The sequence below is a fragment of the Bos indicus genome, chromosome 9 (genome assembly GCF_029378745.1).
Source record: "Bos indicus isolate NIAB-ARS_2022 breed Sahiwal x Tharparkar chromosome 9, NIAB-ARS_B.indTharparkar_mat_pri_1.0, whole genome shotgun sequence".
Lineage (NCBI taxonomy): Eukaryota > Metazoa > Chordata > Mammalia > Artiodactyla > Bovidae > Bos > Bos indicus.
Window position 1 is genome coordinate 104,388,028 of NC_091768.1, and position 12,544 is coordinate 104,400,571.

Genomic DNA, 12,544 nt, shown 5'->3' on the forward strand with positions numbered 1-12,544 from the left:
TTTTGAGAGTCCCTTGACAGTAAGGAGATCAAACCAGTCAATCCTAAAGGAAATCAACCCTGAATATTCACTGAAGAAAGGACTGATGGGGAAGCTGTGCTCCAGTACTTTGGTCACCTGATACAAAGAACCAACTCATTGGAGAAGATCCTGATGCTGGGGACGATTGAGGGCAACAGGAGAAGAAGAAGAGGGTGGCAGAGGATGGGACGGTTGGATGGCATCACCGACTCAGGGGACATGAACTTGAGCAAACTCCGGGAGACGGTGAAAGACAGGGAAGCCTGGCGTGCTGCTGTTCACGGGGTCACCAAGAATCGGACACGACTGAGCGGCTGAACAACGAGGGTGTTGTTGGCTGACTGCTCGGTGACACAGAGCAGGTGTGTGGGTTTCCTCTCTCCTTGGCCTGTTTGGGGCTTGAACACAGGTCGTACTATTTGCATCTCAGCCACTGACTGCTTTCAGGCTCACAAACACACACGTGAGAAACCGGGGTTACTAAGAGGAGCTGGTTCCAGGGCCGAGCCTGAAAGTAAGACACACCCAGGAACGTGGGGTGAGCTGGGGAGCCAGCAGGAACGGGAACCACCCCACCCTGAGCAGCAGTGGCCTGTGAGCCTCTGAATAAGAATAACAGCTGCGTCTACAGAGCAGATGGGAAGGGAACTCTCGTCACTGCAGAGGACGATCAGTGGAAGGAGGATGGATCCGAAAGCCATCGTCGTAATGAGAGCTCTCTGCACTACGCTCGCAACCTTTCTGTAAGCCCAAAAGTATGTCCATATGAAAAGTTAAAGGAGAAGGCCTGAGGAAAAGTATGTGAGCCTCACCTTACTTACTGGTCTCACCACAGCCCCAGAAGGTGGCACGTGGAGCATGGGGTTGAGGTCTACAGGCGGGCCCCTGGGTGGGGGTCACGCCGCTCGGGTGCTCCTCCAAACTCGAGAGCCAGGTCCAGCGCCAGCTTCACCCCTGCCGCAGGGACCCGCCTTTTCATCTCCTTGTCTCAGTCATCACTGCTCCTCCCTGCCTGGTTCCCAGCGGTCTCCCTGGAGGACGTGCCCCAAGGCTGATCATGCTGGGCAGCGCTTGTGCGGTGGATCACAGCTGGTCTATAAATACCCATGTGTTTGTATGGATGTTTTTCATCAATGTATCTAAATTTCCCATTGCAAATGACATAAACCCTGAAAGCTGAGGGACCATCTGGTTAGATGTCAAATTAAAACGTCAGACTCAGAAGGGACCCGGGGACACACATGCCCAGACAGCCGGCAATCCCAGAGCTGCGTCTCTGAGTCTCCGTTTGCTCTCAGGCAGGCTACTTGTTTGCCCAGATAAAAGATGAATTTATTCCCTGATTTTACTAGAAGGTGGGGAAGATGAAAGTGAGATTATTTTTAAGTACATGGAGGTTCTTTCAAGGAATGGACTTCACAAGAATCCCAGAAAATTCCATATTCTTGAAAATAGACATGCATTTATTATCCAAGTCAGGTCACTTCTGAAGGTGAGAGGAAGCTATGAATAACTCCAGGTTAACAAGAGTCAACGGGTCTGCGTTTACCCCACTTTTTCACCAGATCCTATAGACTGTTGAAAGAAACCTTGGCGACCTCACTTATTCCAGAATATGCTGCTACCCCTTAGAGGAAGCAGGGGGCAGTTTGAAGGCAGAGGAGGTTTAGAAGCCTAAGTCTTCCTTGGCCACACTTGGGCTTGATGCTGACATCTCTCCGTGGATGAGGTCACTCTGTTGGAGTCCCTCCTGGAGCAGTTATTCCACAATAACCAGCCAGAGCGATGGCGTGGATGGGTTTGTGTCTTGGGTGCAGGAGCCCCAGCCAGGTGGCTTCCCAGTACTGTCTGGCCTGATGTAGCTTCCTGGTCTCCATCCTCTATGCATACAAGGGTGGGCTTGAAGACTGACCATCCTCCGCAGGAAGAGTCCAGAAATAAATCCATCATGGTCACTGGGCAAAGGCAACCTCTTCCCTCTGACTGTTCCCTCCGACCCCAGAAATAAACCACTCCTCCCCAACACTAACTTGTCTTAGAGAGCTGACCATCTACACAGATCCTTCAGAACCACCGAACTGCTCCAGCGGTGGGGGTCTGTTAACTCCCATCTCATTCTCAACAAGAAGCTGCGTTTGTGACAAACAATGATGGCACTCAGGTGTGGAGCCAGATGCCCAGATCTGAACTGACTTTGCCCCTGACCAGCCCAGAGTAAGTCCACACCCAGGCCTCCGTCTCCTCGGCCATACAAGCAAGCCAACAGAGCTCCTGGGGGATCCATGAGACAATTCAGGAGGAGCAGGCACCTGGCAGGTAGCGACCGACCAGTCAGGAAGACAGGGTTTCTGTCCTTGCTGTTGTTTGTCCTGTGGCTGAATTTGCTACAAATAAACCCACAATCAAATGGATGGGTAAGTAGTATTCTAGGACCAAGAGCTTTTGCCATGGCAACACTGAAGTGCTTCACGGGTATTTAATCCAAAATGAGGCTTGTTCCAGTCCTGATGAAAGTAAGGCTCAGAGGAAGGTGACCAGCTCCAAGGTTCTCGGCTCTGACCAGACAGGAGGCGCAGAGGCTCGGGCCCCATGTTGCCCTGGAGTCCAGGGGCTGCCAGGAGCAAGACAGTCCACAGCAAGGCACCTGCCCCTTCTTCATCCTAATGGCAAATCCTGGAGGGCTCTTTGAGGGGCAGAGGAGCGAGGGAAGTTGCTCTTCATCAATCCAATGAAACTGCGCACGGAGCAGAGGCCGCGTCTGTCCTCAGGGTCTTACATGAGTGTGGGCGTCGCAAGTCTGCTTGGAGGAGGGGTGAGTAAACACACCTCTGGATGTTGTTCATAATATTTATTTTGGAAAAATATTTTAAAAAGGAATTTCTTCATTAACAAAACAGTAAAAAACTCAAATAACATTTGCACAATATTCCATAAATACATTTATATACAAAAAAATATAGTCACATTGACCCGAAGTGCCTTTGTACATATTTACCAAAAATTTAAATTATAAAAAATGAACATCACAAAATACTCAAGCTTTACAGATATCATGAAAAATATTTTTACAAGTCCAAAAAATAACGCACATTTTTTCCACCTAGAAAAACACATTTTTGTATCAAAAAGGACAATAAAGGCAGTGTTTGTGATTCTAATTCAAGAGAGGACTGGCTCATAAGAATCCAGAATACACACTTCAGGCAGCGCGTGCTTCTTACCTAGTGATCGAGTCCATTCGTTTAAATATATATTTTTTAAAAGCAACTGTCCATAGTGCAATGGAAACGTCCTAGAGGCAGAGCAGCGGCCGCGGGAGCGCCCGCCGCCCCCGGCAGGAAGAGGACCTGGCTTCCAGCAGCAGTCAGGAGCACGTCCGCTCCTCCCAGCAGCATCGTCGGGGCGACACCTCGGAAGTTCCTTGTTCTGCAGAAACGGAACTTGCCCCGTCACCTCCATGTCACACCTAGAGGGCCCAGGAGACAGGGGAGGTTATCGCGGCCGGAGGCCCAGTTCTGGCTCCCTGGCCGCAGGTGGGCCCCGAAAGCCCGCTCTGACCTCAGTGGCGATGACACACTCGTCCTGCTCCTCGGATATGACGTACACAGACTGGTACTTTGTGTCTTTTGAAGCAGAGTACACAGAGTCTGGCCTTTTTCTTTCAGACGCTTCTCCACTAGAGGGAAATAAAAGAGCCACAGTCAACACATGAAAACATTTTTGAACAGGAGAATGACCAGAGCTTGGAGGAACACCCAGCTGGCCCCCCTGCCCAGCCTGTCCTGCCCATCCCTCGGGTGTCGGGCGTCCTCCCCGGGATGGCCCCCCTGCCCAGCCTGTCCTGCCCATCCCTCGGGTGTCGGGCGTCCTCCCCGGGATGGCCCCCCTGCCCAGCCTGTCCTGCCCATCCCTTGGGTGTCGGGCGTCCTCCCCGGGATGGCCCCCCTGCCCAGTCTGTCCTGCACACCCCTCGGGTGTTGGGGAGCCCTCTTGAGCTGGCCCCCCTGCCCAGCCTGTCCTGCACACCCCTCGGGTGATAGGGCGCCCTCTCCAGCAGGGCCCCTGACAAGCTGGCCTCCCCACGTGCCCCCTCCAGGCCGAAGCACTCACCCTCTGAGTGTCGGGGTGCCCTTCTCCTCCCCTGCAGAGCCTTGGGGCTGGCCCTTGGCATCGCGCACGCTGTGGGGCCCCGCCGTGGCTGCGGCGCCCTTAAGGCCCTGCAGCAGGTTGCAGCCCACGGCAGAGTCTCGGGCCGTGAGGCCGTTTTTCTCCGCGCCGGGCTCCACGTGGAAGTCTGCCTTCTTGTTGGTGTTCTTGATCTGCGTGGCCCCGATGACGCTGACAGAGATGTCCTTCTCCCGCTGGCGGTTGGCCAGGTTGTTCATGGTCTCTGTCTCTCCCCGGCAGGGGTCTGCAGGGGGCCGGCGCTTCTGCAGCCTCAGCCGCACGCAGACCACCGTGGCGGCGCAGCCCAGCAGCAGCGTGAGGACCAGCAGCACGCCCGCCCCGACGGCCACCCAGGGGAACGGGCCGGCCTGGCCCTCCACGTACTTCTCTGTGAGGTCCACCACCACGGGGCCCGGGGGCGGCTCGGGGAGCAGGAACTGGCAGTTGGGGCCCCCGTAGCCCCGGGCGCACTCACACAGGTAGCGGAAGGCCCGCTCATGGCAGGTGGCCCCGTTGTGGCAGGGCGCGTGCTCGCACCTGCTGACGGGGGCACTGCAGTTCCTGCCCGTGTACCCGGGGGGGCAGGTGCAGGAGTACTCGTTCACGCCGTCCCGGCAGGTGCCCCCGTGGGCACATGGGGAGGAGGCACAGTCGTCCACGTTGTTGTCACAGTGCCTCCCAGAGAAGCCGGCCTGGCAGCGGCAGGCGTAAGCGTCGCCGAGGTCCACGCATTGAGCACCTGGGGCACAGACAGGGCGGCAGCTCGTCACCCGGGGACATCCTGGAGCACCTGCTGCCCCTGCCACCAGGCCGCACACCAGAGCAGAGACACAGGGCGGACCAGACAGAGGCCAGCACTAAGGCAGCACGCGGCTCATGCCAGCCCACGGCAGGGGTGGGCAGGGGGCGGGGTTCTGGTCAAAACCCGCAAATTACATAAAAAATACAGGCTGACACCTCCTGACATGCACCGAGCAAAGAGCTTCGCCTGCACTACTGAATTCATCCTCACAGCAAGCCAGCAGAAGACCCAGTTCACGGACGAGGAAACTAAGGCTTAAAGGGGATGGTGCCCTTGGCGTGGTTTCAGTTAGTGAAGAGCAAGAATCGAAACAGAAAGAAAGAGAAAAGAAGAAAGGCAGGGAGAGGGCTAGGGATGGGTCTTTGTCCTTCCAGAGCCAAGTCTGCTAACCCTCCCTGTTTTTCCTCTCTAAAGATGAAGCATTCAATGCCCTATTGGTTCAATGGCTGGAAACAAACCGGAGAGAGAGCTTGACCCCAGGACTGCCTGTGGAGCACACGGAGAGCAAAGCAAGGTGATTCCTCTCTTGTCCACAGTCACATCCAGTGCAGAAGTGCCCAAGATGGTCTGGACTGTCTGGGCCCAGCTTCCCCGCCCGTGAGTTTCCGTGGGGCATCCCGCCCACTCGTGGAGACCACGCAGCCTCACCAGCCAGCTCTGCTTGGAGACTGAGCGGAGTTGGGCTGGCCCCCAAACATGCAGTGGCTGGGCTGTTGTGAGGGCGGACCCACAGACACTGGGGTCTCGAGCACCTGAGGAGCCGCAGGACCGCAAGCGAGTCCCTGCATCTCCGCCTGAGCTGGTCCTGCAGGGAAGGAACACTCCTGCCTGCCTTTCTAGCTCCCTGGGTGTTTCCAGACTCAAGGATAAGACTTCTGTGCAGTTTCTCATTGTTCAGACAAAAGGGCTTCTGAGACTCAAGGCAGCTCACAGTGATGAACTCAGCTTGAAACTCAAGCCACACACTTCTCATTAATGTGGACCCGGACAGAGTCTCAGGTGGCTCCGGTGGCCCTCTTACCATTGGAACAAGGCGAGGAGCTGCAGGAATCCGTCTTCTTCTCACAGTTAAAGCCGGAGAAGCCCCCAGGGCAGCGGCAGGTGTACCCGCCCTCGGGGTTGTCGGAGCACCGGCCCCCGTTGAAGCAGGGGCCGTCAGCACACACCATGGCACTCAGCTCGCAGATCCTGCCGTAGAAGCCGGGTGGGCAGGTGCAGGAGTAGCTGTTCTCAAGGTCCTGAGTAACGGAGAAGACGAAGAAAGCTTTCCTAGTCGCTCCCGTGACCCACACAGTCTGCCTCAGACCAGGCTCCCAGCTCACACAGTCTGCCTCAGACCAGGGCTCCCGGCCCCGGCGGGAGAGCCTGCGGCAGCTGGACTCACCGTGCAGCTCCCTCCGTTCCTGCAAGGCCCCGCGCTGCACTCGTCCACCTCCGTCTCACAGTTGGCCCCCGTGTACCCAGGCCGGCACGAGCATGTGTAGCTCCCTTGGCCCGTGTTGGTGCAGGTGGCCCCGTTCCTGCAGGGCTTATGGTGCGTGCAGTAGTTGAGGTCTGCGAGGGTGGAGACAGGAGAGGAGGAGAGATGCGGGAGACGTCCTCGCCTGTGACCGAGCCCAGGGAGGCCGCGGGGGCGGAAGCTTACCCTGGTTGCAGAAAAGGCCCCCCCAGCCCTCCTGGCAGTTGCATTGCCAGGGCTGCCGGCAGGTGCCGTGGAGACAGCCTGGGTACCGAATGCACTGGTCGCAGTACCGGCCCTGCCAGCCCACTCTGCACCTTAGGAGAGAGGAAGGTCAGTGGACGCTGCTGCTGGGTTCACACAACCCCTTTCCCAAGCACAAGACGTCACCTCCAACAGCATCAGCGCTGCTGGCCCTCTCGAGGCTTGGCGGCCCTCGGGATCTCTAAACCCCAAGGACAGCTAAATCCTGCCTCAAAGGGTCTGGCTCTGGGCATGAGGGTCAACCAGGGCAGCATGTCTAGGTGATTCTAACCTACTAAACACTCTCCTTTTCTCTGCCAATTCTTTTAAAATCTCATCTGTAAGTTCCACAGCCACTGAGTAGCTTAGGTGAATGATTGCTGCTGCTGCTGCCAAGTTGCTTCAGTCGTGTCCGACTCTGTGCAACCCCATAGACAGCAGCCCACCAGGCTCCCCCGTCCCTGGGATTCTCCAGAAAAGAACACTGGAGTGGGTTGCCATTTCCTTCTCCAATGCATGCGAGTGAAAAGTGAAAGTGAAGTCGCTCAGTCGTGTCCGACTCTTAGCGACCCCATGGACTGCAGCCTACCAGGCTCCTCCGTCCATGGGATTTTCCAGGCAAGAGTACTGGAGTGGGGTGCCATTGCCTTCTCCATAGGTGAATGACTACCTTGATCCAAAAACTGTCCAGGTATGTATTAAGTAGAAACACCAGAAAAACAGCTCCCCCACACCGCCAACAGCTAGTCTTACCTGAGTTTTTCAAAGGATCATCTAGAGACACTTTGCTAATACACTAGGTGTAAAAGGACAACAAGAAAAAGAAAGAAAAATGCAACTTTTGCAAACTTACTTGCATTCCCCTGGCTTGTCACAAAATCCGTGCTGCTCATCGCACCCTGGCAAACAGATGGCTGCAAGAGGAAAAGCCACAGGGTCAAGCCCGCCAGAGTGCTTCCAGCATGAGGGGGCTACGAGCTGTGCCCAGCGAGCCAGCGAGCCCGCCGGCCCTGGCATCGGACTTGTTGGACTTTACTCAGCGAGAGGAGCATTCTTCTTAACACAGCAGCTCAAGGACAAAAGAGCTCGGAAGCCCCCACCCCCACAGGCCCCTTTTCTTCTAAGAGAGGGTCAGAAGTCCTTCCCCCTCCTCCTCCCCCACTTCCCAATTCTATGCACAAAGCTCCACCTCTTAATACCCAGAAAGTGTGTGTGTAGATAAGGGTGGACAGCTGGTATGCAGAGTACCAGGGCAAGACAGCTGCTCTATTGTCTGTTCTCTCCCAGCAGCTGCCCCAGTGCAACAATACCAGCCTCCCCCTCACACCCCATGCCCCCACCCCTCACACACACCCCTAGCATGTACACACACACACACACACACACACACACACACACACACGCACGTGCACCCTTTCCGCCAATGGGAGCAGGCGTGCGTCCCAGCCGCCTATCCCCGGAGAGATCTAATCGATGGCACGCGCGAGCTGGGGGCAGGGAGAGACTCCAGTGTTTGAATAAGAAGAAAAAAGTTTAAGTTTATGGCTACCCCACGGCGAAGGAGAGGGCGGGTAGCCAGGAGGGAGGCAGCAGGCAAGCCTGAGGTCCCGGAGAGGGGGGAGCCTGGAGGCTGAGGCTCCGGGCTGGTTTCCTTCTCCTGGCGTGGAGACTCATTAACGAGCCGCCCCACAAGTTTTCAGGACAACAGAGCCAGCTCGGGCCAAGGCGAGCTCAAAGGAGCCGAAAGCTGAGCGGGCTGAGCAACCATGACGCTGGAGGCCGGACCAAATCAGAACTGAGAAAGTGCACCTCCCAGGGAGAGGTTCTACCCTACAGGACTCTGGGCAGGAGGAAGACGCCCTGGGGTTTCTGGGGGTCTCCCCTCCCGGCTCTGGGGAGACCTGGAGTGGGGGGGCAGTGAGGCACCTGGGGTCCAGCTGAACTAGGCCCAGGAGTCCCGCAGCCCTCCCACAGCCTGCACCTGTGAGGATACAGAGCTGTGGGCAGGCAGGGCCGGAGTCACTCGTGTGAAGGCATTTCCTTCCCGGGCAGTGCTCTGTGAGCACCCCACAACAGGGCAAGTGGGCCCCTCCCCAGGCAGAGCTGGCAGACTCACGTCCTCCTCAAGTGAAACTGTCACAAACAGTGGGATGTTTTTAAATACACTGGCTCTGCAGAGAGGCCGAGCACACTAACTCCGGAGAGAATGAAGCACTCTTCAATGAGACGCTGTCTCGCAAAGAGAACTCCTTTGGTAAAAGCATGCCCTGCACACAGCCTCCTCTCTGTTCCTCCCTTCCTTCCTCCCTCCCTTCCCTTTGGCTTACTTCCTGACCCCTGGCCCTGTGTCCAAAATCCTCCCTGATTAAGAAAGGCAGCTTCCCATTGCGGAAGTTACAACGTCTGAGTCGACCCCAACCCGCCTCTGGCTGACTGTGAAGTATCAGCTAATCTCTCTGGCTCCCTGGCCCAGTTTCCACCTCCCAGAACGTCTCCCTGGGGCTAAAATCGCAGGATCCCAGCAGCCCAGAGAATATGCCCCCCTGCTCAGGAGTGCAGGCCTGGGGGAGCAAGCTGAGGGCGGTGGCCTCCCTGCCCCGGACTCACGTTCTGTGCAGTACTGGCCCTTCCAGCCGGGGTTGCAGACTTTCTCCCCTCTCTCCCCGCAGGTGAAGTGTCCAAAGGCGTCATCTCGGGGGCGGCAGAAGACGGAGCAGCCTTCCCCGAAGTAGTGCTCATCACACACAAAGCGGTAGGAGTACTTGAGGTCTGTGCGGCCGCTGCTGTGCAGGTCCTGGGACCACTCCTCCCCAACCGCCAGGTGCCTCTGTGTGGCCAGGCGGCTGATAAGTCTTTCTGGGTTCTCTGCAGAAAGAGGACGCCCAGTTGGTTCTGGCCGAGAACCCCGAGGCTTGGGGAACTGGGGAGAAGGAAAGGATGCCAGGCAGGGAAGCTTAACCCTTCTCCTGGACCTCCCAGAGGAACGACAGAATGAAAGGTGTAGACACTTGTTTCCAGGAAGGTTTGAAGTCAAGTACATACTGACTAGGGAAGCAGTTCACGTAGTTTAGGAGTTTGGGGGGATTGTTTTTACCTGTTGCAAGGTCATCAGGAGAATCTGTGTGGAGAGCTTCAATGATCAGAGAGAAGGTTCCCTGGAGGAAAAACGGAAAGACAGAAGACAAACCAGAACTGTTTACAAAAGAATCAAAGGATTTCAGGCAACCCAGTGGCTGCAGATCCGTGCGCAGCGTGTCCTGGGGAGGGTCTGTGTACCTCTCTTGCCTGATTTCACTTTCCTTAAGCATATGGAACAACTTTCAAGAGTGGTTTCCTGATACGTTTTTTCAGTCTGTTAATACAGGATATCGCGTTTGAAAGAAAAAAAGAAGACCGCGGAGCAGGCGGGGCTGGAGGGCCTTGTGTGCAGTCTTCTGGGGAAGGAGCCAGGGAGAGGCGCTGGGGGCTGCCAGGCTGCGAGGGCGACTGACAACCGACCGGTCCAGGAGCTGCGGAACTGGGACTCTCCCACGTGAAGGGGTCCTTTCAGCTCCGCGGCTCTGCGCGCAGACCGGACACGGAAATGTCCCGGGTCCTCGGCCTCTCCGCCTCACTCTACCCTGGCTGTCACCCCGCGCACCACCCCCTCGCCGCTGCCACCGGCTGTAAGTCACCCGGGCGTGGAGGCTGCGCCCCAGGGCCCCGCAGAGCGTGGCGCCCACCGGCCCGGGTCCCCCCGCGCCCCCCGCCCTGCGCCCCCGCCACGCCGGGGCCTCCCGGCCCTTCCCGCCCGCCCCGCGCCCGCAGGTGCGGCGCTCACCGGCCAGGTGAAGCCAAAGGGGAAGCGGATGGGGTTGCTGAAGGCGGGGTCCGCGCCCGCGCCGTCCGGGAGGCTGAAGGAGTCGGTGCCCAGCACCGGGGTGACGGCGCTGCCGTAGGTGCAGGGCGGCTCGGGGGACACGCTGGCCTGGTAGTGCTTGAGGCACACGCGGAAGAAGGTCCTGCAGGCGCACGGCGGCGGCCCCGCGCCCCCGCGGCAGCAGTTGCGGTTCCCCAGCAGCCCCTTCTTGTTGACGAACTCCTGCAGCTTCAGCTCGAACACCCCGGAGCTCCAGACCTGCGGGCGAGCCGAGGGTGTGGGGCGCCTGGCGCGGGGAGCCCGCCCGGCCGCATCCTGCCCTGGGCACTGCCCCCCGCGCGGCCAGCTCCCCGGGGTCCGCCCCCCGACGCCACAGGCCGCCGGGGCGCCCGGCTGACAGCTTACTCGACGGCGCGGCCCCGGGGGCCCCGCGTGGCACCTTACCTGGCACAGCAGGGCCGAGAGTACGGCGAGGGTCAGGGCGCACCGCCCGCCCATGGTGCACCGCCCGCGGCGCTGGCTTTCCTCGCGTCCCCCCGCCTTGTCTTCCGAAGTCGTCAGGGGACGCTGGAGGAGGAAGGTGTCCCCGGGAGCTCGGGCAGGAAAGCACTGCCGCTCTGCCTCGGGCCGAGATAATCCGGACTTCTCTCCTGAAGGGTCCGGCTCCGGCTCTTTCGGAGGCCGAGGTTCCTTAGGTCCGCCTTGCGGAGGCGACAGCGACCCCGGGGATGCGCGAGAGAAAAGGGGGGGAGGGTCTCCGGAAAGCAGCTCCTGGCGCGGCAACTTTCGGTTTTCCCCTCTTTCTTCCAAAGCCCAAGTAGGTAGGGGTCGTCTGCTTCCTGGTTTTGTCTCAAGCTTGTTGGCAGGGAAAAAAAAAAAAGAAAGAAAGAAAGAGGGGAGAGAAAGCGTCCAGATATTCAGCCCGATTCCCAACGAGCTGCAGGGCTCCTCGCGAGTCCGTTTATCGATCTGCGGTCTGGAAATCCCACGCGCGAGGCGGTAATCCTGGGCCGTGGAGCAGGAGCGGCCCGGCCGGCTCACTCGGGGGCGGCGGTCCCGGGAGCGCCCTGGACCCGAGTCTTTCCCGGGGACCCAGCCAATGCCATCCAGGTCAACGCCCGGGGTCCCGGACCGGGTCGAGGCGGAAGCTGCGCGCCGGGCTGTGAGTCCAGTGCGGCGCCGGCCGGGGTTCCGCGGGCGCGAAGGAGCTCGGGCTCTCCCGGCGCCGCCGCCTTATATCCCGCTGGCCGCCCGCATAGCTAATGAGATGCAAATGAGCAGCCCCCCAATCTGGCGAGAGCTGTCACAAAGGAGCCACTTTTCCAAACCCTCCTCTCAATGGATCGCCAAATGGTCAGTGAGCTGTAAAATGTGCAACCCTCCTCCCCGCCCCCACCCTCCCCGCCCCTGGTCCTCCCCTGCCCCCGCCCCCAGCCCCAGCCTCCCGAAACGCACTCATTTACATTCCTGCAAAACGTTCACCGCAAGAATCCCCTCTGCGCCCGAGGCGGGTGCCGCCGCCCGGGCTCCTCGGCGCTGCCCTCCGGCCGCAGGCCCGCAGAGGCCCGGGACGCGCGGGGGCGGCGCTGCGCCCCGGCCGGGCCGAGAGCCTCCCGGCGGGTGAGGCCGCGTCCGGCCTTGGGAGCCCTCCGGTCACCGCGGCGCCCGCCTCCGTCCCCTCTCCGGCCGCGGCCGGGTCCTGCGGGGGGGCGGAGGGGGGAGTGGAAGTCGGAAGCCCAGTCCCTGGCGGGCCGCCCCTCCGCCCGGGCAGTCTCTTCCTAAGGAGGAGTCTCCGGGGCGGGGGACCCGGGCGCAGGGAGGGGAGGGTGTGAGCGGTGGGCAGAGGGTGGCCAAAGGGCAGCGGCAGTTTCGGGAAGTTTGGGAAGCTCTGACACCCAGACGCCTCCCAGACAGCGACTCTGCGTCTGGAAACGCAGAGGTGAGCGCGGCGCCCTCGGGGACCCCGTTTCCTCGAGCTCGGGGTGTCCTCGCA

At 59.1% G+C, this 12,544-nt stretch overlaps 1 protein-coding gene across 1 annotated transcript; it reads right to left on the reverse strand.

The window, feature by feature from the left end:
- Positions 1 to 2,854: 2,854 nt before the first annotated feature.
- DLL1 (delta like canonical Notch ligand 1) lies at positions 2,855 to 12,544 on the reverse strand. Its single transcript, XM_019967717.2, has 12 exons — positions 12,007 to 12,544; positions 10,996 to 11,406; positions 10,513 to 10,809; positions 9,787 to 9,847; positions 9,300 to 9,557; positions 7,546 to 7,606; positions 6,636 to 6,766; positions 6,375 to 6,544; positions 6,012 to 6,228; positions 4,132 to 4,927; positions 3,580 to 3,697; positions 2,855 to 3,487 (listed from the first exon to the last, which is right to left on the reverse strand). Exons 2-12 carry the CDS (start codon positions 11,047 to 11,049, stop codon positions 3,482 to 3,484), a joined length of 2,169 nt encoding a protein of 722 aa, XP_019823276.2. The 5' UTR covers positions 11,050 to 11,406; positions 12,007 to 12,544; the 3' UTR covers positions 2,855 to 3,481.

What these genes read in the sequence shown, in the direction of transcription:
- DLL1 (XM_019967717.2), bottom strand. Translation starts at nt 11,049, where the DNA reads ATGGGCGGGCGGTGCGCCCTGACCCTCGCCGTACTCTCGGCCCTGCTG. An exon ending in TCCTGATGACCTTGCAACAG is followed by an intron (nt 9,558 to 9,786) that starts GTAAAAACAATC and finishes CTCTTTCTGCAG; the next exon opens with AGAACCCAGAAAGACTTATC. An exon ending in GACAAGCCAGGGGAATGCAA is followed by an intron (nt 6,767 to 7,545) that starts GTAAGTTTGCAA and finishes CTCTCTCCTAAG; the next exon opens with GTGCAGAGTGGGCTGGCAGG.